Source organism: Aulonocara sp. 'chitande type north' Nkhata Bay, linkage group LG3 (genome assembly GCF_057382095.1).
Source record: "Aulonocara sp. 'chitande type north' Nkhata Bay isolate Kocher_YH1m ecotype deep benthic linkage group LG3, A_spYH_male_GT1.1, whole genome shotgun sequence".
Classification (NCBI taxonomy): domain Eukaryota; kingdom Metazoa; phylum Chordata; class Actinopteri; order Cichliformes; family Cichlidae; genus Aulonocara; species Aulonocara sp. 'chitande type north' Nkhata Bay.
The window spans coordinates 10,065,742-10,093,217 of record NC_141346.1 but is presented as its reverse complement, the minus strand read 5'-3'; the positions used below and the strand labels follow the sequence as shown (position 1 = coordinate 10,093,217).

General features: G+C 44.2%; 1 protein-coding gene and 1 pseudogene across 1 annotated transcript; both read left to right on the top strand.

The window, feature by feature from the left end:
* On the top strand, positions 1-25,199 carry LOC147333891 (uncharacterized; annotated as a pseudogene).
* LOC147333892 (nuclear factor 7, ovary-like) lies at positions 11,194-13,220 on the top strand. The gene is made up of 2 exons (XM_086271181.1): positions 11,194-11,333; positions 11,435-13,220. Exon 2 carries the CDS (start codon positions 11,452-11,454, stop codon positions 12,835-12,837), a length of 1,386 nt encoding a protein of 461 aa, XP_086127307.1. The 5' UTR covers positions 11,194-11,333; positions 11,435-11,451; the 3' UTR covers positions 12,838-13,220.
* Positions 25,200-27,476: the final 2,277 nt, after the last annotated feature.

Sequence of the window (27,476 nt, the reverse complement as noted above, 5' to 3'; positions counted from 1 at the left end):
ATGAATGAAGACCCGCTGAGAACTGGAGACCTCAGTCTGACCCTGAAATACCCCACAGATGGAGACAGTGGAGGATACGTTTGCACCATCTACAGGGACAAAGACATCCTTAGACAGAAAGACAGAAAATAAGAGCTGCTTCACCCAAAAGTGGGATGGATGCCGTCTCTCCTAACAACACCAGATTTAATCCTGAAAGTTTCTCAATTATCTAGAAAGCCCACATTGTTTTTTGGACACCACTCAGACAGCCAGCAAGCTAAACATATCAACCCTTGTCTTGCTGGGGAGGGGGCCAGATAAAACCACTGTTTTTTGAATGTGGACTAGCAGTTTAGCTGCTGGTGCAATGTTTAGGAATCAGCTTAATAAGGCCAGGGGAAGAGATTGGAAACACTGGAAATGGTGGACTGGAGCTGTCCTCCTGAATTACTTCATTGTATTTATTCTAGAAACTACTCTGCAAGAGGATTAGAGTAAAACCTTTTCATGCTCTATGCAGGCAGTGCAGATGCACAGGGCCCTTTTAGCCTCCAGACAAAGTAACAAATCCTCTTCACACGTTTGTTCAGCATCTCCAACAGCTCAAAAAGTTGCTTTAACTTTCTGTCCTGTTGCCTTCTGCTCTGATCTGCTTCTGTCCTTCAGCTTTCTCTACAACTCTGAAAACTTGCTGCTGCTGTCTGTACAGCTCATCTTTTGTTTGTTGTCCTCTCAGTCTGTCAGGTGGAGGTGGATGAGGGGGTGGAGTCTTTGGAGCTGCCCTTCAAAACTACAGGAAACTTGCCTAAAGACGTTGTAGTGGTGTGGAGGGACAGTGATGACAGGAAGGTCCATGTATATGAGAGCGGCTCTGACCAGCTTGAAGAACAGCACCAGATTTACAGAGATGAATGAAGACTTGCTGGAACTGGAGACCTCAGCCTGACCCTGAATCACCCCACAGAGAGAGACAGTGGAGTGTATACTTGTATAGTCAACAGCAGCAGTATCATCCAATACAAAATGATCCCGCTGAAAGTCAAAGGTATCTGTCTGTCTCTGTCTTCATGTTCATATTTAAAGATTCAAGATGCAAGATTCTTTAGTTGTCATGTGCATCGTTATACAAGTGCAACACACAGTGAAATGTGTCCTGAGAAGCTGCTCGACTGTGCAACTGTGGCGAGACGAGGTTGGGATATAAGGTAAATACTCTTCAGTTTTAAAGAACGACAACGCCACCCTGGGAATTTCACCCAGAGAATACTGGAAACAACACTAAATCACCAAAAAGGCACTTGGGTTCGCTATACTCAATCCAGAGACGAGGTTCAATAATAAACAAATTAACAATTTATTAATAATTATTTAAAACACCATATAAAAGCACAATCATAAATATTCAAGTACAAATATGCTTAAAAGGGTATTCAGAGCTGAGGCTTACCAGTGGAGGGGCAGGGATGCCACACACAAACTAAAGAAAGAAAACACACCAACACACAGGTGCAACACACTATCACACTAATAAACTAAACAAGGCGGGTGTGTACACTCAAGGGATCCCACCACCAAGGCACCCTAGTCTCCTCCACGTCGGCACTCCGCATCTGAATAAAAGAAACAAAGAAAATTTTAATATATTACAACAAACTAATGTGTAGCACCGGGGGATAACCCAACTGCAGGACCACACTGGTGATCTACAGCTAGAAAAAGGGCCTCCCACCAGTGGTGTAACAAAAATCCAAACTACAAATCAAAAGCAATAAAACAACATACAATCTGGATAAAACTCTAAAATCTGGAGCAAACGGAATCGCCGTACTGCTCCAACTTGCCGTCCACACGACGAAAAGTTAACAGTCGATCAATATGCACGCCAGCTGTCTCCGATAACCGGCGTGCATATGGCCGTTGTCCACGCCGACGTCCACTGTAAAAGCCGACAGCAGCAGGGAAAGAATTCTCACAACGGGAACAGACGGTAAAAGCACAGCAAGGCAAAACAGCAGCACTTCAGTTCGCGTAGCTTGGCGCAAAACTAAGGCCCACACTTCCTGCGAAACATAATAAATAATTACTATAAAAGAACAATAGAAGGCAGAGAGCGTAACAAAAGTTGATTACGTACCAAGTAAGCCGTGTGATAGAACGTAAGCAGAATAGCTCAGGAGGCTTCTATAGCTACGACCAGCCGCGATGGAGACTTCAGAGGAGTAACCCACAAATGATCTCTACCACACCGAGAGGAAGTCAGGTGACCAAAAAGGAGATCACAGGCAAGCGACCCAGAGACACTCAAATGGCCACTATTTATACCAGCGCCCCCTAATGGGCCAGGCTGAAAGTGGGTTGGACCGAGGGATAACATTCATCCTGCCACACAACAAAACAAGAAAGAGAACATTATATACAGTGAGTGAATATGTACAAAGAGGACATTATGTGCAGTAAGTGAGTGAATTATATACATTATATAAATAAAATAAAACAATCTGTAAATTTACAGTTTGAATCTCAGAATGTACTTTGCATGAGTGTCGTGTTAACACACAGATGGCCTCAGGATAGAAGCTGCGCTTGAGTTTCTCTGTTTTTGTGCACACGGTGCAGAACCTTCTGCCTGACTGCAGTAATTGGAACAGTTTTTTGCTGGGATGTGACAGGTCCTTCAATAGCTGGGCTATTGTCCAGCACCTACTGGTGTAGATGTCCTGTTGGGAGGGGGGAGCAGCCTTGCAGCAGCGTTCTGCTGTACAGATCACTCTCTGAAGAGCTTTTTGGTCCTTAACATAGCTGTTCCCACACCAGGATGCGATGTTCTGTGTGAGGATGCTCTCCACAGCGCCTATATAGAAAGGCCCGAGGATCACTGGAGAGACCCCAAACTTCCTCAGTTGTCAGAGATGATATTTGTGTGTGTGTGTGTCTGACTGTGTTGTGTCTCCTCTGCAGGGAGAGTTCAGGATCAAACAGGGGACATCAGGAACAGAAGCAGCTCCATTGATCCGACTCCTCTGATGGCTGATCAATCAGTTTGATCTGTGTGTTCTTTGATTATTGATCAGTGATGTCAGAGTGGAGTCAGTGTGATGTTGTTGTTGTGTGTTTGAGACTTTTAGTGTCCATGAAGGTCTCTGCTGCCGTAGATCCTCTGAACTGTGACAGAGGTCTCACTCTGGAGGAAACTCTCAGCACTTTCCAGCAGCTCCTCCATCATGGAGGACGTTCCCTCACTGTAACAGGTGGAGGAGAGAGGAGAGGAAGCACAGGTGGATCCTCTGAGGAAGAGGAGCATTCCTACAACCACATGATCACATGACCAGAATGGTATAAGTACAAAGTCAGATTAATGGGTTTGCAGGTGTCCTTAAAGTCAGAGTTCTCAGATGCAGAAAACTGTCACTCTTTTTACCTGTTATGTCACCGTGGCAACTGAATGAAACAGTGCATTTATGTCAGTTTTTTTAATTGTTTATTTTTCATTTTATTTACATGTTTGAAGTAAAGCAATCTGTCAATCAATAACACATCATTGTAATATTAAAGGATCTCTCCACATGTTTCTATTTAAAGGTCAGTCTCACACAAAGCAGACCAGTGATTTTACTTTACTTCCATATGACGTGTTGTTTGTATGTCTTTTGACTTCGTACTGGTCATACTGGGTTTTGTGCCATTTTTGAGTTTTGCGTTTGTATTTATTTATTTTAATTTTGTCCCAATTGCTCGTCTTGGTAGCCGGGGATCAGTCTGCCAGGGCCTCCACTCTGGCCACCGCCTGGCAGACATTGCACCTGACACTACGGCGCCTCCTGTAGGTGGTGGGCCTGCAGGAGGATGGACCCATGTCCTTTTTTTGGGCTGTGCCTGGCCGGGCCCCATGGACTATGGCCATGGGGCCTGGCCATGATCAGGCTTTGCATTTTAGACACTGTACATTTTAGACAGCTGCTTTAGAAAAAAACAAAAGATAAAAACACAGTTCAAGGTTTCAAAGTTAATCATGTCAGAGATCAGGGCAGTAGAGTTTGATCTCTGGTACAGACAGCTGGCTGTTCCTGTGTGTGAGTGTATTTGTATTTAATTATTCTGTTTTATTTGTCCTAATTTATTTCCTGACATCCTTCCTACCCCCGTGCTTGCTTGCTTCCTCTCCATTGGCTGTTCTTACACCTGTGTGTGTTTTCATAGTAAACACGAAGATGTTTGTATTGAGCCACGCTGGTTTGAAGAAAAGAATGAAAAAAAAATGCAAACAACTGCACTTACTGTGAATTTAATCCAGTTATGTGTTTGCTATTCTTAACAGTTAATCTGCAATAAATCTGTTATGTATAACATGTAAAGTCTGATAATTATAAATGAGGGATATAAAATTTCCACAGTCACTGGATCTAAGCAAATGAACAAATCAGGAATCCAACAGTGCACATGGATAATAAAAGACACAAGGAAACCTTAGAAGATGGAGACAAATGATCAAGGACAAAGGCTAACTTCAGACACAAAAAACAGCTAAAAACACCTAAGTATCAACTAATTTCATTGTTTTTCCCACAAAATAGTCTTTATTTTGATGGAATGGTTGATTATATGCTAAAATAAGTGATATCCCGATATGTACTGTCAAGGTACTGGGTCTGAGGACCCAGGGTTTGTATTTTCTGTTTTTGAATTCTTTCTGATTTTGTGTTATTCATTTTATACTCCTTGTCTTTCTTGTTTCTTACTTGTTTTCTGTAGTTTCAAGAATTTATATTTTGTCTCTGTGCCTCTCTGTGTTCCACATTTCATGTCTCGTGTCCCCAATCTCTATGTTCATCCATGTGCTGTGTCTGTCTTATGTTTCCTGTTTTACTTTGACAGTCTTGTGTCCTGGGTTCAGAGTTTTCAGTTTTGCTTCCGCCCTGCCCCATTTTGTCAGATTGGTCGCAGCTGTGTTTCCCGCCTGTGTCCCATTGCCTCATCACTCTCTGGTGTGTTAAAGCCCTGTGTTTTCCTCTGTCCATTGTCTCGTCATTATCCTTTGTTGCTGTGTGTTTCTGCAGAGCGTCACATAATTCCAAGTTTTCTGTTCCAGTCTTAGTTTTCCAGTTTCCTAGTTTTAGTTCCATGTTTCTAGTTTCTAGTTTCCTGAGTTTTGGTTATTGGTGCTTTTATATTTGAATGGCTTGCTACACTAATACAGCTGCCTCCCTATCCCTCTGTGTCTTGTGAGTCCTTCATATGGGTCCTCATCTTGCTTGCCACAGCACTAACCTTGACATATAAGCAGAAATCATATTGATCCAAAGGCACATTTATCAATTCAAGTAGACACAAACCTCGAGCTTATCAAATTTATTATCATGTAATTTATTAATCAACTGGATGAAAGATCAACCAAAGATATTTGCAGAAAGTAACAAGGAATGAATATTGGGTAACAGTACTGAACACGTCCTGAGTGTGTTTGCATGTTAGTGTGCACGTGTGTGGAGTTTTCTGTGAAAACAAACTTGTGTGACCTTTTTGCCACAATTCCTGTGGCTGTGGGTGCTGTCTGTTGATCGAATGTGAAATGCTTTGCATTAAAGCACTCACAGGTCAGAATTTGTTTTGCTGTGCACTGGCAGCTGACGTCCCTGTGTCACGACCTGCGGGGTCGGCAAGGCACTAATCAGCAATCTCTCTCCCCTCCCCTGTTTTGCCGGGGCGGAACTCATGGCGGGTTCACGCCCTCGGCCCACGCCCTCCCAGATCATGCACACCTGGGCCTCATCAGACCAGCTGGTATATCAGAAGGAGGAGATCAGCTGTTCAACGCTGGATTGTTGTGAAGACTCCTGTCAGTACACGTCGAGCCCTAGTTTCCCACACTTCCGCCTCAGAAAGTAACATTTGTCTCTCTGTTCTAGATTCCCCGGACCCGTCCCCGTGTTTCCCCGTGTGGAGCGTGTAAGAGGTGGCTGGTCGCTAACGGAGAGAGGTTGGCGTGAGTGTGTGTGTGATCCCCTTGTTTTCCCTGGAGCCCTGGAACCCGTCCTCGCACATCTTGTATATAGAACTGTCCTCACACTGCCTGTAAATACACTTGGTGAAGATTTTTGTGAATAAACTGTCTCTGTTACAACACACTCCGGAGTTCTGCGAGTGGATCCTCAGAGCAACCCGTGATAGTAACAATCCAGCCATACTATGGATCCAGCGGACTCAGCTCTACAACCCACCCCTCCTCCAGAAGCCGTGTTGGAGCGACACGAGCAGATGCTACAACACATTAACCAACAGCTGATCGCACTCACTCAGGCTCTCGCTCAGCACGTTCCACTGCCAGGTCCCGCTATGCCACCCCCGTCTGCTCCCGCACAGCCGCCAGCCCCGGAACACTCCACGCCACCAGCCCCCGCTTCCGCGGAACCCCTGGAACGAGCTCTACCGTCACCGGAGCCATTCGCTGGTGAGTTCCACAAGTGTGCTGGTTTCCTAACGCAGATTACGTTGCAGTTTAGGCAGCTGCGGCGAACGTATGAAAGTGATGGAGCTAAGATAGCCTTTTTCGTTCAGTTACTCCGCGGTCAAGCCTTGAACTGGGCCCAAGCAGTGTTACGGACTAGCCCGGAGATTACCTATGCTGATTTTCTCTCAAAGTTCAAAAGTGTGTTCGAAAGGGGCACCGGAGCTGAGGCAGCGGGCCACCGTTTGCTGAACTTAAAACAAGGAAGACGGAGTATGGCGGACTTCTCTGTGGAGTTCTGGACACTGGCTGAGGAGACGGGATGGGGGCAGCCTGCGCTGATAAGTACCTTATTGAACAATGTTTGTGATGTCCTTAAGGGCGAACTGTTAATGAGGGAGCTGCCCAAGACTCTATCGGAGGTGATCGCCTTATGTGTTAAGGTTGATGAACATTTGAGGGCGCGTCACCGCGCCAGCAACTACGGTTCCCAGAGGCCTGTGGGGCGAGCGGAGTCAGCTTCCGGCGGAAGCGGAAGTAGCGATCGAGAAGTGGACCGCGGCGACGAGCAGGAGCAACCCATGCAGATCGGACGCTCCCAACTCTCCCCGGAGGAGAGGGCACACAGATGGCGATCCGATGAGTGCTTTTACTGCGGCCGCAAGGGCCATCTCGCCAAGGTCTGTCCTGCTCGGCCAAAAGACCCCGCCCGCCGGTAGAAAGGAGGATACGGGTGGGCGAGGTCTCCTTTTCACATTCTCCTTCACGCTTCATGCTAGCCGCTAAAGTGACTGTCCACTCTGCCTCTCACTCTCTTCAGGCGCTGATTGACTCTGGTGCGGAGCAGAGCTTCATAGATGCTTCCCTGGCTCTCAAACTTAAGATTTCCACACGGGCATTACCCCACTTGTTGCAGGTCACCGCTTTAAACGGTCAACGTCTTCCCGACATAACTCATGTTACAGAACCCGTGTCCCTAACGCTGTCTGGGAATCACACTGAACTGCTGCAGTTTTATGTCTTTGAAGCCCCTCTCACGCCCCTGGTGCTAGGATTTCCATGGTTACGCCAGCATAACCCCGTGCTCGACTGGAGGGAGGAGAGGGTTCTGGGGTGGGGGGAGGAGTGTCACATGACCTGTTTGACAGCAGCTACTCCCATTAAAGCAGCTAAACCACTACCACACGAGCCCCCTGACCTTTTAGCTATCCCGTCAGAGTATCATGATCTCAAGCAAGTATTTTGTAAGGACCGAGCCCGCTCTCTTCCTCCTCACCGCCCGTACGAGTGCAGTATTGATTTGCTCCCAGGTGCACCCCTTCCCACTAGTCGCTTATACAGTCTCTCTCAACCTGAACGTGAATGCATGGAGAAGTATATTAATGAATCCTTGGCTGATGGACTGATTCGCCACTCTTCATCCCCTGTGGCTGCCGGGTTCTTTTTCGTCACTAAGAAGGATAAAAGCCTTCGGCCATGTATTGATTTCCGGGGTCTCAATACCATTACTGTTAAGAATAAATACCCTCTGCCGCTCTTATCCTCCACCTTCGAACTCCTGCAGGGGGCGACCGTTTTTACTAAGCTCGATCTGCGGAATGCTTACCACTTAGTCAGGATGAGAGAGGGTGACGAGTGGAAAACGGCCTTCAACACGCACCTGGGCCATTTTGAATACTTGGTCATGCCATTTGGACTGACTAATGCTCCAGCTGTCTTTCAGAGTCTAGTCAATGATGTTCTCCGAGATTTCATCGATCGTTTTGTGTTTGTGTACCTTGACGACATTCTCATCTTCTCCCGCTCTCTCCCAGATCATGTACATCACGTCAGACAAGTCCTGCAACGCCTCCTGGGAGCCTTCCCTTCCATGTGGCTCACCCTGGGAAGCCTGGGGGTCGCCAGGAGGCTCCCGTTGGCGGGGGGGTACTGTCACGACCTGCAGGGTCGGCAAGGCACTAATCAGCAATCTCTCTCCCCCTCCCCTGTTTTGCCGGGGCGGAACTCATGGCGGGTTCACGCCCTCGGCCCACGCCCTCCCAGATCATGCACACCTGGGCCTCATCAGACCAGCTGGTATATCAGAAGGAGGAGATCAGCTGTTCAACGCTGGATTGTTGTGAAGACTCCTGTCAGTACACGTCGAGCCCTAGTTTCCCACACTTCCGCCTCAGAAAGTAACATTTGTCTCTCTGTTCTAGATTCCCCGGACCCGTCCCCGTGCTTTCAAGCCTCGTCTCTTTTTTTATTGTTATTTTTGGATGTTTTGCCACTGGGGTCGTTCTTGTGCTCCTAATCCACTGTTGCCTGCTGGAGATAAGTCACTTGACTCTCTGCATGGTTTCTGGGACACCACTCAGACAGCCAGCAATTTAAGGAGAACATGTGGCTAAACATGTGCCTCCTGGTCTGATTGGGGAGGGGACCAGAGAAAGCTACAGAGTCCCACATTGTGTTGGCAAAGTTACACACCGATTCAATATTGATTTTAGTGACCTCCGATTGGTGTAACCGGGTGTCATTACTGCCGACGTGAATTATGATTTTACTGAATGTAGCTTGTTGAATCTTTTGGACTGTGTTCAGCACAATATTCATTAGTGTTCGCCCAGGGCACCAAACAGCCTAGGACCGCCACTGGCTGTCTGTCATTAACATTTCACTGAGGCAGGTTGTGCTCCATCCTATTTTAAACATGCTGAGTTCACTCCTCTGTTGAAACAGTCTTGATGCCAGCTCTGCTGGTGATTATCAGCCTGTTTCAAAATTGACATTTGTGAGAAAATTATTAGAAACAATGTTAGAAAATGAGTTCAGCTCTTTACTATGCAAATGACAGATTTGTGACCCGTTTCACTCGGGCTTTAAAAGCAGCATCCATTGAGACTGCTCTCTTGAAGGTCTGTAATGATCTTTAAATGGTTTCTAATGCAGGGATTTTTTTCTGTAATCATTTCCTGTAATATTGACCATAAAATCCTACTTAATAGACTTCAGGTCTTGGCTGGTGTATCTGGCTCTGTGTTTTAATGGCTTTTACTTATTTCACAGGACTCTGTTAATAGAAAAAAGTTCACCTCTAACATTGCCTCCCTGACCTGCAGGGTTAAAGAGGGTTTAGTTTGGGTCCATTGTTATTTAATTTTTACTTCCTTTCGATGGATTATTCAGTCTTTTAATAACATTTCTTATCATTTCTATGCCAACGACATTCAGCCTCATCAGCTCAATAGTCTATCCACCCTAGTGCACTGCTTAAATCAGGGGACTGATTCACTCTGTGGAAAACACTTTGTCTTAAACACCAACAAGACTGAGACCTTGATCACAGCTCCTCCTGAACTGCAAATATAAAATTGGTTCTTTCTTCTGTTTGTTCAACTGTTCAAAATTCAACATTCAAAATCTTGGTGGAATATTTGATTCTTCTCTGAGCTTCAACTCACATATAAAATCTGTCTCGTTCCTGTTTCTTTCATTTAAGGAACATTTCTAAACTGGGACATATGGTCTCCTCGGCTGAACTGGAAAACACTGTTCATACATTTGTGTCATCGTGTTTAGATTATTGTAATGTCCTGTTTACCAGCCTGGACAAATCCCGTCGTTCTCGCCTCCAAGCGAGCTCACATTACTGCTATTTAATTTTCTTTATATTGGCTCCTAATAAATTTCAGGATTTGTTTCAAAATTCTTGTTTTAACACACAGAACACTAAATGATCACGTCCTAGATTATTTATCTCAGCTTCTTACAAAGTAAACTGCTGCTCGTTGTCTCCGTTCAGACTCATGATGTGTTAGTTGTTCCCTGTACACGACTAAAGACTAAGTGTGACAGAGCCTTTCAGTCTGTGGCACCAAGGCTGTGGATCAGTCTGCCTCCACAACTACGTTTAGTCGACTCTGTGGATTCTTTAAAAAAGCTGTTCAAATGTTTCTGTTTTACAGGCTTTCTAATGACAAACATTTAAATGATTTATTATTTATTTATTTTAAAACTACCTGTTTATTTTACTGTCTTATTGAATCTTTAGTTTCACCTAATGTTCATGTTTATTTCAGCGTTTTGTGTGAAGCTCTTTGTGACCACTGTGAAAAGAGCTTAATAAATAAACTTTAATTACTTATCTCTGAAAATCAATCAATCAATAATCAAACAGTGAGTTTGTGCGTTTGAGTTTGTGTGTTGATGGAGGCCACGCTGCTCTCAGAGGACTGTGTGAGGTTGTGGTAAACGTGTGAGCTGCTGCTGCTTCTTCCTCACATGTTTGATATGTTTCATATTTCCAGCTGATGCTGATCACCCTAACCTTAACATCACAGACCATCCTTTGGTTCTTCTTCTGTTCCTCTGAAACTTCCTGTGTGGTGCCTTTCAAATTAAAAGCCCTCCCTGACTGTAAAGACTGGACTGTGCTGCAGCTGGTGGAAACAGTGTGTAGGTGTGTTGTGTTTGATGGAGGACTGAAGTGTGTGTCCAGCTGAGCTCTCTGTGTGCTCATATATACAGATGCTGATAAACACATGTTTGTATTTGGACCCTGTTACTGATCAGGACCTGCTGTGTGTTTCCTGTCCACAGGTCTACAAAGAGTCGCACTTCCTGCTGTGGTTCAGATGTTCAGCGTGTTGCCTTTTTTCTCACATGTTGGCTCCACGGTCTCTGCTGCTGTGGGCTGATGTCATGCAGCAATACAGGAAGTTGAATGAAGCTTCCCCCCCGTGTTTAACATGCAACAAACCAGGAAACAGGAAGTTCTTCGTCCTCAGTAAAGAGAGACGCACAGACGATCAGACTGAGCTCAGACCAAACTAGCAGCTTCCTCTGAGTGAGTCCAGCTACAGGAGAGAAAAGTGGAAAACTCCAACACTGCTGCTTCAAGCTGCTGACGCTCCACACACTGAATGTGAGTTTGAGCAAAAACACGACTCAAAGGAAGTTTCAGTGAAGGTGGTAGAGGAGGGAGGGGAGCCAGGACTGACTGTACTTCCTGTCTGCTGTTTTCAGCTTCACTCACAGACTCAATGGCTTCCAGATCAGAGGAGGATCTCTGCTGTCCGGTCTGTCAGCAGGTCTTCAGAGATCCTGTTCTTCTGTCATGTAGCCACAGCTTCTGTAAAGCCTGTCTGAAGAGATGGTGGAGAGAGAGACCAACACACGAGTGTCCAGTTTGTAAGGAAATATCAGTTTATGATCCACTTTTAAACCGAGCTTTAAAGAACCTGTGTGAGTCGTTCTTACAGGAGAGAGATCAGAGAGCTTCAGAGGCTCTCTGCAGTCTGCACTCTGAGAAACTCAAACTCTTCTGTCTGGACCATCAGCAGCCAGTGTGTGTCGTCTGCAGAGACTCAGAAAAACACACCAATCACAGATTCAGACCCATCGATGAAGCTGCACAACAACACAAGAAGGAACTTCAGGAAACTCTGGAGCCCTTAAAGAAGAAGTTAAAGGTTTGTGAAGAAGTTCAAGTGAAGTTTGATCAAACAGCAGAACACATTAAGGTCCAGGCCCGACACACAGAGAGGCAGATTAAGGAGCAGTTTAAGAAGCTTCAGCAGTTTCTAGCAGAGGAAGAGGAGGCCAGGCTGGCTGCACTGAGGGAGGAAGAGGAGCAGAAGAGTGGGATGATGAAGGAGAAGATGGAGGCTCTGAGCAGAGAGATAGCAGCTCTTTCAGACACAGTCAGAGCCACAGAGGAGGAGCTGAGAGCTGAAGACGTCTCATTCCTGCACAACTACAAGGCTGCAGTGGAAAGAGTCCAGCGCTGCCCCCTGCTGGATGATCCACAGCTGCCCTCAGGAGCTCTGATAGACCAGGCCAAACACCTGGGCAACCTGACCTTCAACATCTGGAACAACATGAAGGACATGGTCTCCTACACTCCTCTCATTCTGGACCCAAACACTGTTCAACCAAACCTCATCCTGTCTGAAGATCTGACCAGTGTGAGAGGAGGAGAGAAGCAGCAGCTTCCTGATAATCCAGAGAGGTTTGATGATTACTGCTCTGTCCTGGGCTCTGAGGGCTTTAACTCAGGGACTCACAGCTGGGATGTTGAAGTTGGAGACAGTACATGGTGGGTACTGGGTGTGTTAGCCATGTCTGTGAAGAGGAAGGGAGACAAACTGTCTGGATTATGGGGAATAGGGTGCAGTTTAGGTATGTACTACACATGCTCACCATCAGCTCCATCAACTGCTCTCTCAGTGGAGAAGAAGCTCCAGAGGATCAGAGTGAATCTGGACTGGAACAGAGGAAAGCTGTCATTCTCTGATCCTGATACTAACACACACATACACACCTTCACACACACTTTCACTCACAGGATGTTTCCATTCATTCGCACTGATGGTAAACTGAAGGTGTGTCCGTTGAAGGTGTCAGTGTCAGTGCAGCAGATGAGTTGAGGATGATGATGTTTCTAATGTTGTTTCCTGTCAGTGAGTTGAAGCTGTTAAACTGCAGCTGTCCTCCTGCTGCCTCGTTGTTCCAAAGCTCTTTGTTTCTCTTTTAGTTTCACTGTTTCTTTCTGTTTCTGCTGTCCACCTTTTCACATGGAAAATCATTTCACTGTTTCTCACTGAATGACTCCCCAAACTAGATTTGAAATTCTATCAAGTTTCTAATCATTACAAGTGATTCATGTTTCTATTTGATGTGTAAATGGAGATGATTTAGTTTGCTGGGATATGGACTGACATGTGTTGAATGGGAGGAGCAGTTTGTTGTTGTCTTCTTGTCTGTTTATGACAACAATAAATATGTTGTTGAAACAATGATTCATGTTTAACTCCATATATGAAATGTTTCTGATCTTTGAATTCTGTTTGATTAAAGACTTTCTTCATGACACAAATGAGATTTCAGTGTATTAATAGAACTAAATAAGCTCAGAGTTGAAAGGCTGGAGTATTATGTACGTGCTTCACTGTCAGGATCTTCAGGGGGATTCAAAGGGAAACATCAAACTGCTGTAATGAGATAAACTAGTTGGGCTGAACACACTTATCTGTAGTTTGTCTCCATCCAGGATCATCAGAATATAATGAACATGTGTGAAGAGCCACAAAATGCTGCTGCCCTCTCAGCATGATGAGCTCCAGCCTTTGTTAGCAGGACAACAGGAAACATGAGACAACTTTCAGAGACAGTAACCAACTGTGGCCACAAGATGGCAGCAGCTGATCTGAGATCCTTTATTGGACAGAAGGACTCTGCTCTGTGACGTCATCAGAGAGACGGCCTTCACTCTGATAGATCTGACGTCATGTCTGCACTGCGATGATGAAAGCTGATAAACACATTGTTATTGATCCATGAAATCACCTCTGTCCTCTCAAGTGTAGCTGTTTACAGAGCTGAAGAAGTCCTTCATCATCAAAACAGACAAACATGTATTTCCTGTATTAAGTGACGTCATCCTCACTCTGACCTCTTACATACATTCTGTTCAGTTTTCCTGCTGTAAGAAATAAACTGTGTGAAAATAGAAATGCAGGGAAACATCCATTAATCACAGCTGAGCCGTTTGTTTCTGACTCACATTCAATGAGGCTTCAGGTGTAAATACCTCAGAAGTGTTTGTGAGTTCAGTAGAAGCAGGCCCAGTCGACCATCATGGCCTCCACAGCACTACACAATGCAACAGAAAGGCCTTCATCATCTGCTGAACCACCTCTGAACCACGACGCTCTCCCTGCATCTAAAAGCTGTTAGTCAGGATGAGATGCTGCTGTGATCGCTCACAATTTACCTGTGAGACCTTTGTAAATATTGTCTTTGTTTCTGGAGGAAACACCTTTAGTCTGTTTGTATTTGGAGTGCAGATCTGGGCGTCCATCACTTTAACCTGCACACGTTTAGTTATTGAGTGTAGTTGATGTTTGGCAGCATTTTATAAGTGACAGTTCATGAACGGTGAAGGAACAGAGGACGCCTGACCATCCTACCTGTGTCAGTAAGAAGACTTTCATCACAACTTCACAACTTAACACAACTGAAACCTGAATTCAGTGTTGCATAGTTTACTAACAGTGTGTGCTGACACTGAAGTTAGCAGTTTGTTTCCTAAGAGCTGCTGGGACAAACCACAGTGACCGGCTACAGAGTTTAGTTAAGGTGGTTCTAACATGTGACCTGTTGAATTATTTACAGGGATTTATTTTTCATTTAAAGTATCATTTGTGAAGTTTTTATGAAGTTTACTTCTTTTATGTTCTTTGTGTAACGTTTAGATTTTCTTCTCTTGTGTTTTAACTCTTCAGGTTTCCTGTAACAGAGATGTAAACCACCGTTTTCTGATGCTGCTGCACTGGGACATAAACACTGCCACTTTATTAGGCACACCTTGCTGACTGCAGGTTATAACCCCTGCTGGAAACATCCCCACAGATTTGGATCCTTATTGCCATGACAGCACCACACAGCTGCTCCAGATGCTGCAGGATGCTGGTCAGGGCTCTAACAGTGAAACTTTACTGAAAGTAAGAGGCATTTGTTGAAAAATGTATTGAAAGTAATGTTGAATATTATTACACAGGAAAAAAACAACTAAATGTAAAATAATCACATCGTGACGCCTCTGCCTTTGTAAATGGAGGGACAGTAACTGCCTGTAAAACCTGCAGACAGTCAGATTAACAGTATTTTGTCTCTATCTGCATCATTCTGCAATTCATCTCATGTAAACAATAACGTGGCGCACAGCGTGACGTGAAAGTAGCCACATACCTTTGACGTTGTGTGACGAACTCTGTATTCCTCGTCCACACGTAAACACAAAAAAGGTTTTCTGTGATTCAAAACGCCGTTTACGTGGACGAAACAGCTGCGTTTTCAAAAATACCCGTGTAGGTGCGGACGTAGCGTAAAAGAGTTAGTAGTTTATTTTCTTACTACCTGTAATTTAGTGCAGATTACCTGTATTTGCTTAATTGTTTACTAAATGTTTGAGGTGTGAAATAAACCACAATGGAGCCAAATATGGGTGTGTGTGGTTGGAGGATGTGTTTATGCGCAAGGTGGGGGGTGGGATTTTTCTTGTAAAACAAAGGGGGGCCCAACAAAAAAAAGTTTGGGAACCACTGGTTTAAACGATGTTAGGACAGAAATATTAGCTTCTGTCATGACTGATGAAGTTACTGGTTAATAAAGTAAGTCAGTTTGCACAGATCCCTCCCACCCTGGCTTTTATGTGCTAGAGTTCTTATCTGAAACAGTAATATTTCAGTGACTGCTGCTTATACCACAGGTTTATACACGCTACTGATCCCTGATGGGAGAATCATCACCTCTGCCAACAAAGAAGCCTGGTGGATGTTTGTTTACAGTCTGATGATGGGACATCATGCTCTGCATCTTCAAAGTGTGTATCAATGAAAATTGTACTTAGTAGTCAGTATAAGCTTTTAATGATATAAGTTTACATGTGATAGAATACTGCATGATGACCTTTTCCTTGCTTAGAGCTGATTGTTCTTTATAAAACGTGTTCTGATGTCTTTATCTGAATCTTCCCACAGCGATAGTAAGAAGTTGAACAAGCAGTTCTGACCTCGCACACACACACACAATCACATACACACACACACACACACACACACATGCTCACGTATCAACATTCCACTGAACACATGTTTTCATTTTTCTTGTGTATAAATAAAGACAAGTGCAAGAACAGAGCGCACACTTCACAGGGCCCCACTCTGATGTGAGCTCTGTGAACGCCCTTGTAAGTAAAGTCTGCAGCGTGTGTGTCTTCACTCTCTGACTCTCAGCTGAAGAAGCGTCTTTTAGAATAAATCTCTTGACAGTTTATGATGTGAAGTTATATTTTTTCATATTGTGAATGCTCCTGCATAACAGTCGGGGTGTACTAACTTTGTCTTATTTAAAGGTTGCATAAAAATACTGTGCAGTTCAGGGCAGAGTTAGGCTAGCTTGCCTCTCTGTGGTGAACACACAGTAAAGAACACTGTGTTGGTGCACAGCGACTGTGGTGCTCATCATCACAGTTGGGTTACATCAAGCGTTCCAGAGATTTAAGTTGATGCTGAAGGATGTTACACACTGTGTTATTTTACTAATCAGAATTCGCCATGTAGCCTATATACACACCAAATGTGTTACATGGAGAACATTATAGTTTGATGCAGGAGTAGAAGCTGTATCACGCATTCATACATATGAAACGATGTCAGTGAGACAGTTTGAACTCTTGTTAGCAGCTGGCAGCAGATCTGAGGAAGCAGAGGAATCGCTTTAGAGAGCTGATTGAACCAGAGCAGCATCTGACTGTGTGTCTGAATAGGGAAGGTCAAATCAGGAAAGACATAAAATCTCTGCAAAATCAGACATGCGGATCATAAACGTACTGAATCAGTCAGGGCCCAGGTTCATGATGATGGCCTCTGGTGCTGTTGACCAACAGGGTGTTAATGCAAACAAAGGAGGAGACAAGGAAAGCTGTTTGGAAGCAGCAAGACAGAAGGAAGGACGGGACTGTGGAGGTGAGAGTAGGGACTTTAAACACAAGGACTAAGGCTGGTAAAGGGAGTGCACTCGCTGCAAAGTTAGAGAGACAAGACTGAGACGGTGTGGACATGTGCGTGGGAGGGACAGTGGATACAATGGACAAAGGATGTTGAAGATTGATCTTACAGGCAGCAGAAAAGAGAGACCACAGGGAAAACTAACCATGCCATTAATCTGGCCTCATGATTCTGAACTTGAGCTGCATTAAATCCTCCTCTCATTTAGTCCCATTCATTTCATTGGTATGTAAAATCCTGTATTTCCATCCCAAAGTTTAGTCCTTTGTTTGGTTCAGAAGTATCGTTTTCCTCTCAAGTCTAAAGTTGAACCATCTGAACTTCTGAATTCAGTCCCAGAGTTTGTTCTTTTTCAATCAAGAAAGAGAGTGTGTGAAGGTTAAAGGGTTACATGGTCGAAGAGATAAAGAAGGTAGACAGGAGTAACGGGATGTTGAAAGCCAGGCTTTCACATGACTGAGCTTCTTTTCAGTCTCTTGAAAGGAGAAGAAAATCCCAGGCCTCATGTCACCAAGTACTCACTCAGGGCGAGAGCTCCATTTACTCCTATAGTGATAGCCAAATTGTCCAGCAGGTGTCACTGTGGAGACGGTTTCAGGTCGTCTCGAAGCCTCGATACACTTCTACCAGCACTACTCCACAGCTGGCGCTCTCTCTCCCTCTCTGCGGGGAAACAACACCAGGGCTGCTGCACTGAGGAGATGACAAATGAGTAATCTTTGAGGCAACAACAGGAAAGCAGACTTACAGATGGGAGCTGGTTCACTTGCACGGTTAGAGGAGGAGGGTGAAGGTCCTGGATCCTGGACCCAGCAGGCCTGGTTAAAGAAACAAACACAAAAACACTACATATTCATACTGAGAGAGAAATGGCAGCGACACACAGCAGGCCTGGAGGACCATGACACACACGTACAGGCGAAGGATTTTCTGCTGTTTCTTTGTATGTCACGTTGCGGGGAGGAAGAATAGGAAGAACACCTCACCTTTGCCCTAGAGGTCTTTGCTTTTGTGAGGACCCAAAGAACTGAACTGATGGGAGATGCACAAGGAAAGGGGCTCAGGTCCACTGTGAGGTAGCCTCACTCTGACAGCTGAACCTCAAATCACCGTCTCTGTTCTCAGCTGATCAAGTTCATTCCCGATTCTCTTCTGTGATTGGCTGAGCTTCAGGCCTTCTCTCAGTGCATGTTTCCATGTCGGGGTGAAGGTGGAGCTTTGTGTGTGCCGCAGCAGCCGCCTCCAGCCGTAGCACTCAGGTGTGAAACTATGAGGAAACTGAACGTCTTCCTCTTTCCTTAGAAGTGATCTGTGCGCGTCTGGACTTGTTTCCACTGATCTGGTTTAACAAGGTGTGAAGCTGAACTCTGAGCTGGCACCTTGTCTGAGACAATAATCCTAGATAAGCTAGCCGCATGTTGCTGGCTCTTTAGCACAGTTTGAAAACCCTGATATGTTTTTCTCACCCGTTAGTTCATTAGGAGGGTGCAAGGTTTGTTTCATCTGAGTGCTCGATTTAACATGCAAAAAAATTTAAAAAATGTCAAATGAGTGATTTTGTATTATTTTCTGCAGTGAATGAACATGTAAAAGTATCTGTGCACCACTCCACGAGGCTCAGCACACTATCAACTGATAATGGCCACACAAAGGATGTTTAAATACTTTATTAACACTACTGGAAGGATAGAGTCAGAGGAGAGGAATGTAAATACAGTGGAACCTCGACTTACGAAATTAATTTGTTCCCGACGGTCTTTCGTAAGTCGAAGATTTTCGTAAGTCGAAGCACCCATCGCGCCTTTTGAGTAAACGATAGCCTATAGGCTAATTGCTAACTGCAACAACAATACGTTGTTCAAGTGGAACAGCGAAGCGCAAGTACGAAAGCAAAGGGGGTTGTCACGTCATTTGGAAGGCATTGTGGGCATTGTAGGCATTCTGGGCTCAGCCAATCAGAGCCAGCAGATTTTGTTACGCGGGCATTTTGCCGTTAAGTGCCTTCGTAACTTGAATTTTTTGTTAAATGGGGTATTCATAAGTCGGGGTTCCACTGTACTAGGATAACAGTGTAGTTCACTGTTGTGGTAATGGCTGCTGCTTCTATATGTGATCATTTTTTGTTCCTTGTCCTCTCAGACCAGCAGGTGATTGTGAAGGTGGTAGAAGGATCGGAGTCTGCCATCTGCTGCTGATGTCATCATGTTGTGCTTTGTTGTCCTCTCAGTTTACGAGGTGAAGGTGGATTCAGGTGTGAAGTCTGTCCAGCTTCCCTGCAAAGCCGTAGTTCACATACCTAAAGATGCTAAAGTGGAGTGGAAGGACATGAAAGACAGGCTGGTCCACGTTTATGTTCTCATAAACGTGGACCAGCCTGACCAGCCTGGAGAACAGCACCAGTTTTACAAAGGACGAACAGAGATGAAGAGAAAACTGCTGAAATTTGGAGACTTCAGTCTGAACCTGAAACACCCCAAAGGCAGAGACACAAAGACCTACACCTGCACCGTCTACAGCAAGGAGGGAAACATCCGATTAGAAAAAAAAAGGAACTGCTTCAGGTCAAAGGTTAGCACACTTTCAATAATGACTATGCCAGAACTCAGCTTGTGAGCATATGTAACACATTTGTTTTGTCTTAAATGTAAATCTTTTATGGATCATTTCAGTTAAATTAAAACCATTTCCTTCTGAGAAGCTACAGTTTGATTTGCCTCGTACACTTCTCGGCCAAAAACGAAACAACGTTCTGCTACTTTGTTGGACAACCAACAAAGAGCAACACTGACACTGTGTTTCTGTCCATCATCAAGCCACATTTATTCACACTGTCAACTGTCTAATTAAGCTAATCACATGTTTAGACCAATTAGTGACTCTTAGGTGCCTGTAGATGTAACTGCTGATTTTGAAATTACATAACAACACTTATATTTTTAAGTGTTTTTATGGTGACACTATATTAATGTATAAAATTGTCAGCAGATTTTCAAGACGAGTCTTTGGAAAGTATAATTTGGAAAGATAGAACTAACACCACCTAACCCCCACCCACTCAGGCTCACCCAGCGATGAGATAGATTCACCAGGGGCAACGGGGAACAACCACCCTGAAGACCTCAGTCTGATGCTGAAAAACCCCACAGATGGAGACAACTCCACCTACACCTGCACCGTCTGCAGCAGGGAGGGAAACATCCTCAAGAAACAAGTGGAGCTGAAAGTCAGAGGTCAGTGCTGCAGACCTCTGTCTTGGTTTTCTGTTTCCAGCTAATGAGAAGCTGATTGTTGATAAAAGTGGCTTTGAGTTTGGAGTCAGAGTGAATCTTATGGAGTCAGTGCAGGATTTCTTTGCTAAACATGCCAGGCGAGTTTTTCCTTTAGGTGGAGAACACAGGACACACCGACAGCAGTAGCTCAAAGCTTTGAGGACACACAGAAATATGATAATGATTGGAAACACTGGTGGTTTTAAACAGCAGCTGGGGAATTACTTCTTCTGCAGAAAGTAATTAGTGGGGAAGAAAGACCATGTAGGTCCTTGCAGAGGGAAACCAATCACACTGTTTTCAGGTAGTTAATGTGGAGATCTTCACATTAGACCCAAATCCGTGTGGAGTATTATAACAACGGGATTCCTTGTGCATACTTGTACACGAGTGTTCATAAGCGAATATACCGCCAACACTCCAGGAGGATTGCCAGGATTTATACATCGGGGAAACCAAACAACCTATGGACAAGCAGCTGGCACAACGCAGAAGAGCCACCTCATCAGGCCAGGACTCTGCAGTCTGTTCACACCTACAGGCCAGTGGACAGTATTTCAATGATGAGGATGTACACATCCATTGATCACTCATTAATGGTCTTAGATCAGTGGTTGCTGATCAATGGTCATACAGTGGCATGTTAATGATCAAGGAACTGGCCTCGTAGTCCATTGTTCATTCAGTGGGCTGGTTTGAGTGCAGGTCTGTTGTGGTGCATGTGTGTGTGTGTTTGTGTTCCTTGTTCAGCCGAGAGAAAGTGTCCCTTCACCCGGTTAAGCATGATAAGTGAGTCCTAGTAAATAATTTTCCCGTACGTGTACGTTACACATGCTATTTTTAAAAAAATTATGATTATTATTTTGCTAGCTATCAAACTCGCTGGAGAAATGATTGAAATGCACTGAGTGTCATGCAGTATGGCAGCGCTATTATGGAATATGCTGTTAACTTAGCTAACTAAGCTAACATTACTTAGCAGTGATATGAGTTAATTTACTTAAGTGAAAGCTTTAAACATTAGCCTGATACATAAACTAGCCAACTTAGGCTTTCTGATTACCCCTCTGGGATCGACGGACCCAGAGTCTCCATTTCAACTTGGGTCGAACGTGCGGACTTCAAACTATATACCAGTGTTTAAATTGTGTTGATAGGCCACGTGAAACCGATGTTTTTTTGTTTTTAATAAAACAGTGGCGTTTACTCCGGGAAGAAATGGTAAAAACTGCGTTTTCTAAGGAGAGTGCTAGCAAACACGCTTTGCTTGTGAGTGAAAAACAACAGTCATTGGTGAAAAAAGAAAAAAACACTCCTTTCCTATTGGTGGAAAAATGCACCATGTTGACCAATCAAAAAAATGATATGGCAACATGTGGCATCTGGTTGTTTCGGAAGAGGGGGAAGTTTTAGGAGTGAGCGAAAGAGAGCGAGAGAGTTTTGATACATGAGAAATTTGTGAGGTTTACCGTGTTTGGAGTCTCAAGTTAGTGTGTTGTCTTGTGTAGTTAGTGTGTAGTTGTTTTGTTTTGCGTGTCAGTTCTACTAGTGATCGTCACAGTTGCTGCAAAAAAGCCACCAAAGGCAGATTGCAGATTGTAAACATGCTTGGGGTTTTTACAGCCAATAATATCACTTTCTACTCGTATTTTAAATTTAGTCTGAATTTAGATAAATTGTGCTGATACAGTTTGTCAAAATGAGAAAATAACAGATTGGCAAGATAAACAGTTTTTAAAGGTGAAATGTAGAGGCCAAATCAAAAGTAGTCAAAAACGGCCAATTACATCCTGGACCCCAGCTTTTTGGAGTATTTGAAATAATGGTAATATGAGTGATCCATATGGTCACAAAGAATAGCCACTTGTTTCTGTGCTACCAAAGTTCCCCGGCTTTCATTCAAAATGTGTTTATCGTCAGCACCGACACATTAAACTACTTAAAACTCATAAATGTCTTCAAGCTCACACTGAGGCCTGTGGAGCACTATCAGCCACTGAGACAGTTCACACATTTATATGTTTTTGTATATGAATATTTCATACTTTAAGGCTGCCTGTTTATTTAAGGGAGATACAAAATACATTGGAATTGTACAAAATAATATCACGAATGATAAATTCAATCGATTTTAAGTAGATACTTGTGGATTCTTAAAGTCTTATATGTTGAATTGAACTATGTGATCTGTTCAAAGCCTCCCAGTCAGTGCTGTTCTCCATGTCTGACTGTACATGATGTTATTAGCACAAACACTTTAAAGGTGATCGTTTAGGACTTCAGCAATAATACAGACAGCGATGTAGTTAGCAGTAAAACAGTTTATTGGGAATTAACTTAAAAAACAAACAAACATCTGTCTCCTATTTTTTGTCACACAGGAAAAAAGCATCAATTTCTGATGAGAAGACTTATTTATTTCTTTTTTTGGGGTTGATTTGTTCACATTGTCACATCTTAATTTTTAATTGAAATGTGCATTTTGAGTTTATACACTTTGTATATAAGGCAACCGTTTCCTTCTACAGTATTTTTGTGTGGTGCGTTTTTCTATTACTTAACAAAAGGGGAACAAAGGTGTTTAAGTTCACCTAGGATGATTTGTTTTCATTTTCACATGGTCTTACTGAGGCGGTGCGAATTGAAACATGCATTCTTTCTTTTTTTTTTCGGGGGAGCGGCATGTGCTGGAAAAGCTTGAAAAGGGACCTTGAAAGTGCTTAAAAAGTGCTTGAATTTGACCCTGAAAAAGGCGTACAAACCCTGTGTTAAGAGACCAGTTGATCAAATCCATAATTCTTCTTTATGTTTTTAGAGAACAAGTCTGGGAGACTCTCTTAGGGTTAGAGAATAAGCAACACTATACAAGACATGAGAAGCCAAGCAGGAAAGATAAGGGAGAAGGAGAGGGAGAAAGTGCGACCGCCTCCGTCAAGAGCCAAGAGAGAATGGATGAGTGATGAAACGTTTCTCCCACTGAAAATGCTGCGTCCAGATGAACAGAATCAGCCTTTAGGGCACATTTTTGGACGTTTTCATATATTTGACCAGGTTTTTACAAATAAGAGCTGCTTCATCCAAAGTGGGATGGATGCCGTCTCTCCTAACAACACCAGATTTAATCCTGAAAGTTTCTCAATTATCTAGAAGGCCCACATTGTTTTTTGGGCACCACTCAGACAGCCAGCAAGCTAAACATATCAACCCTTGTCTTGCTGGGGAGGGGGCCAGATAAAACCACAGTTTTTTGAATGTGGACTAGCAGTTTAGCTGCTGGTGCAATGTTTAGGAATCAGCTTAATAAGGCCAGGGGAAGAGATTGGAAACACTGGAAATGGTGGACTGGAGCTGTCCTCCTGAATTACTTCATTTTATTTATTCTAGAAACTACTCTGCAGGAGGATTAGAGTAAAACCTTTTCATGCTCCATGCAGGCAATGCAGATGCACAGAGTCCTTTTAGCCTCCAGACAAAGTAACAAATCCTCTTCACACGTTTGTTCAGCATCTCCAACAGCTCAAAAAGTTGCTTTAACTTTCTGTCCTGTTGCCTTCTGCTCTGATCTGCTTCTGTCCTTCAGCTTTCTCTACAACCCTGAAAACTTGCTGCTGTTGTCTGTACAGCTCATCTTTTGTTTGTTGTCCTCTCAGTCTGTCAGGTGGAGGTGGATGAGGGGGTGGAGTCTTTGGAGCTGCCCTTCAAAACAACAGGAAACCTGCCTAAAGACGTTGTAGTGGTGTGGAGGGACAGTGATGACAGGAAGGTCCATGTATATGAGAGCGGCTCTGACCAGCTTGAAGAACAGGACCAGATTTACAGAGACCGAACAAAGATGAATGAAGACTTGCTGGGAACTGGAGACCTCAGTCTGACCCTGAAACACCCCATAGAGAGAGACAGTGGAGAGTATCATTGTATAGTCAACAGCAGCAGTGTCATCCAATACAAAATGATCCCGCTGAAAGTCAAAGGTATCTGTCTGTCTCTGTCTTCATGTTCATATTTAAAGATTCAAGATGTGAGATTCTTTAGTTGTCATGTGCATCGTTATACAAGTGCAACACACAGTGAAATGTGTCCTGAGAAGCTGCTCGACTGTGCAACAAAACAAGAAAGAGAACATTATATACAGTGAGTGAATATGTACAAAGAGGACATTATGTGCAGTAAGTGAGTGAATTATATACATTATATAAATAAAATAAAACAATCTGTAAATTTACAGTTTGAATCTCAGAATGTACTTTGCATGAGTGACGTGTTAAAGTGTCCTGTGCTGTAGTGAAGCCAGAAGGATTGATTGTTAATTTATTTCAAACATGTAAACAATATACAGGTACATTTAGAAAAGAAAATAAGAGAGAAAAAAAATACTAGATCAGACATGATATCAGAATGTGGTAACAATAAGTCCTGTCTCAGCCACGTATGGTGGGGGGCATGTCCTGATTTAACACACAGATGGCCTCAGGATAGAAGCTGCTCTTGAGTTTCTCTGTTTTTGCGCACACGGTGCAGAACCTTCTGCCTGACTGCAGTAATTGGAACAGTTTTTTGCTGGGATGTGACAGGTCCTTCCATAGCTGGGCTATTGTCCAGCACCTACTGGTGCAGATGTCCTGTTGGGAGGGGAAAGCAGCCTTGCAGCAGCGTTCTGCTGTACAGATCACTCTCTGAAGAGCTTTTAGGTCCTTAACATAGCTGTTCCTATACCAGGATGCGATGTTCTGTGTGAGGATGCTCTCCACAGCGCCTATATAGAAAGGCCCGAGGATCACAGGAGAGACCCCAAACTTCCTCAGTTGTAAGAGATGATATTTGTGTTTGTGTGTGTGACTGTCTTGTGTCTCCTCTGCAGGGAGAGTTCAGGTCCAGGATCAAACAGGGGACATCAGGAACAGAAGCAGCTCCATTGATCCGACTCCTCTGATGGCTGATCAATCAGTTTGATCTGTGTGTTCTTTGATTATTGATCAGTGATGTCAGAGTGGAGTCAGTGTGATGTTGTTGTTGTGTGTTTGAGACTTTTAGTGTCCATGAAGGTCTCTGCTGCCGTAGATCCTCTGAACTGTGACAGAGGTCTCACTCTGGAGGAAACTCTCAGCACTTTCCAGCAGCTCCTCCATCATGGAGGACGTTCCCTCACTGTAACAGGTGGAGGAGAGAGGAGAGGAAGCACAGGTGGATCCTCTGAGGAAGAGGAGCGTTCCTACAAACCACATGATCACATGACCAGAATGGTATAAGTACAAAGTCAGATTAATGGGTTTGCAGGTGTCCTTAAAGTCAGAGTTCTCAGATGCAGAAAACTGTCACTCCTTTTACCTGTTATGTCACCATGGCAACTGAATGAAACAGTGCATTTATGTCAGTTTTTTTAATGGTTTATTTTTTCATTTTATTTACATGTTTGAAGTAAAGCAATCTGTCAATCAATAACACATCATTGTAGTATTAAAGGATCTCTCCACATGTTTCTATTTAAAGCAGACCAGTGATTTTACTTTACTTCCATGTGATGTGTTGTTTGTATGTCTTTTGACTTCGTACTGGTCATACTGGGTTTTGTGCCATTTTTGAGTTTTGCTTTTGTATTTATTTATTTTAATTTTCTCCCAATTGCTCGTCTTGGTAGCCGGGGATCAGTCTGCCAGGGCCTCCACTCTGGCCACCGCCTGGCACACATTGCACCTGACACTACGGCGCCTCCTGCAGATGGTGGGCCTGCAGGAGGATGGGCCCATGTCCCTTTTTTGGGCTGTGCCTGGCCGGGCCCCATGGACTATGGCCCCATAGGGGTCGTATTTGGAGGACCATTGGCTCAGATTTGGAGGATCCATGGCCTCCAAATATGAGCCAATGATCCTCAGCCGGAAAAGGGTGGAGTGCTCACTCTGGGTCGGGGATGAGTTCCTGCACCAAGTGAAGGAGTTTAAGTATCTCAGGGTCTTGTTCACGAGTAACGGGAGAAGGTAGATCAACAACGGATTGGTGCCGCGGCTGCAGTGCAGTGATGCTTTCCTGGTCTGTCGTGGTGAAGAGAGAGCTGAGTTTAAAAGCGAAGCTCGTCATTTATCCGTCGATCTACGTTCCTACCCTCACCTATGGTCACCAGCTTTGTGTAGTGACCCAAAGAATGAGATTGCAGATACAAGCGGTGGAAATGGGCTTCCTCCAAAGGGGGGCTGGCCTCTCCCTTAGAGATACGGTGAGAAGGATGCCCTCTTGGTGCCTCCTGGCTGGCAGACCCAGGACACGCTGGAGAGATGTTCCCAGGACACGCTGGAGGAGGTGGCTGGGCAGAGGGAGGTCTGGGCTTCTCTGCTTGGGCTGCTGCCCCCGCGGCCCGGCCCCAGATAAGCAGAAGAAGATGGATGGATTATTTTAATTTTCTGCTTTGGTTAAGTTTTTCTTTTGTTTTTATAATGTCCTTCTTGCAATGTTGAGCTTCATTTTGTATTGTATAAAGTTCTTTTTTGGTTTGTTTGGAGCTTTGGTCCTTCCCCGGTACAACAATTGGTAGATTTAAGTAAGTATGTCTGTGTAGGTTCTCAGTCATCCGGGTCATCGTAGTCAAAGGAGCTTGCAAAGAAAAGCGTCTGGACTTCTTTAAGTTACTTGAAGACGTTTCACCTCTCATCCGAGAAGCTTCTTCAATTCTAAGGTCAAATGGTGGAGAGTCCCAGATATAAGCCTAGTGGGAGTGACCCCCCACAGAGGGACAAAAGGACCCCCTGATGATCCTCTAATCGCTTGAGTCAAGGTGTGAAACTGGGTGTGGGCCCCAATCAGCCAGAGTTTCGGGTGGGTTCATTGTGAAACCTGGCCCCACCTTATCATGCGAATTCCTGAGATCAGATGGCCCAGGATGTGAGTGGGCGTTAAGGCGTCTGGGAAGAGATCTCAGTTGTCCTTTGTGTCAAAAGAAAAAAGTGCTTTGTTGTGTATCTGACGGACAAACACCAAACCAGTTAAGTTACACCATTTTTCTGGTTCATCCATTTCACTCAACAATCTGCTTTTCCCATTCTCCTTCTTCATTACCGCCGTGCTTTTTCGGCACTGCGCATGCGCGTTTTACCCATATTCTATTGCGATATTTTTTTTTTCTTATCGTAGCCTAGCATTGTACCGGTATTACCGTGAAAGATATAATATGGCCCAACCCTACTGTGACATATTATCTCCTCGGCTGAACTGGAAAAAACTGTTCATACATTTGTGTCA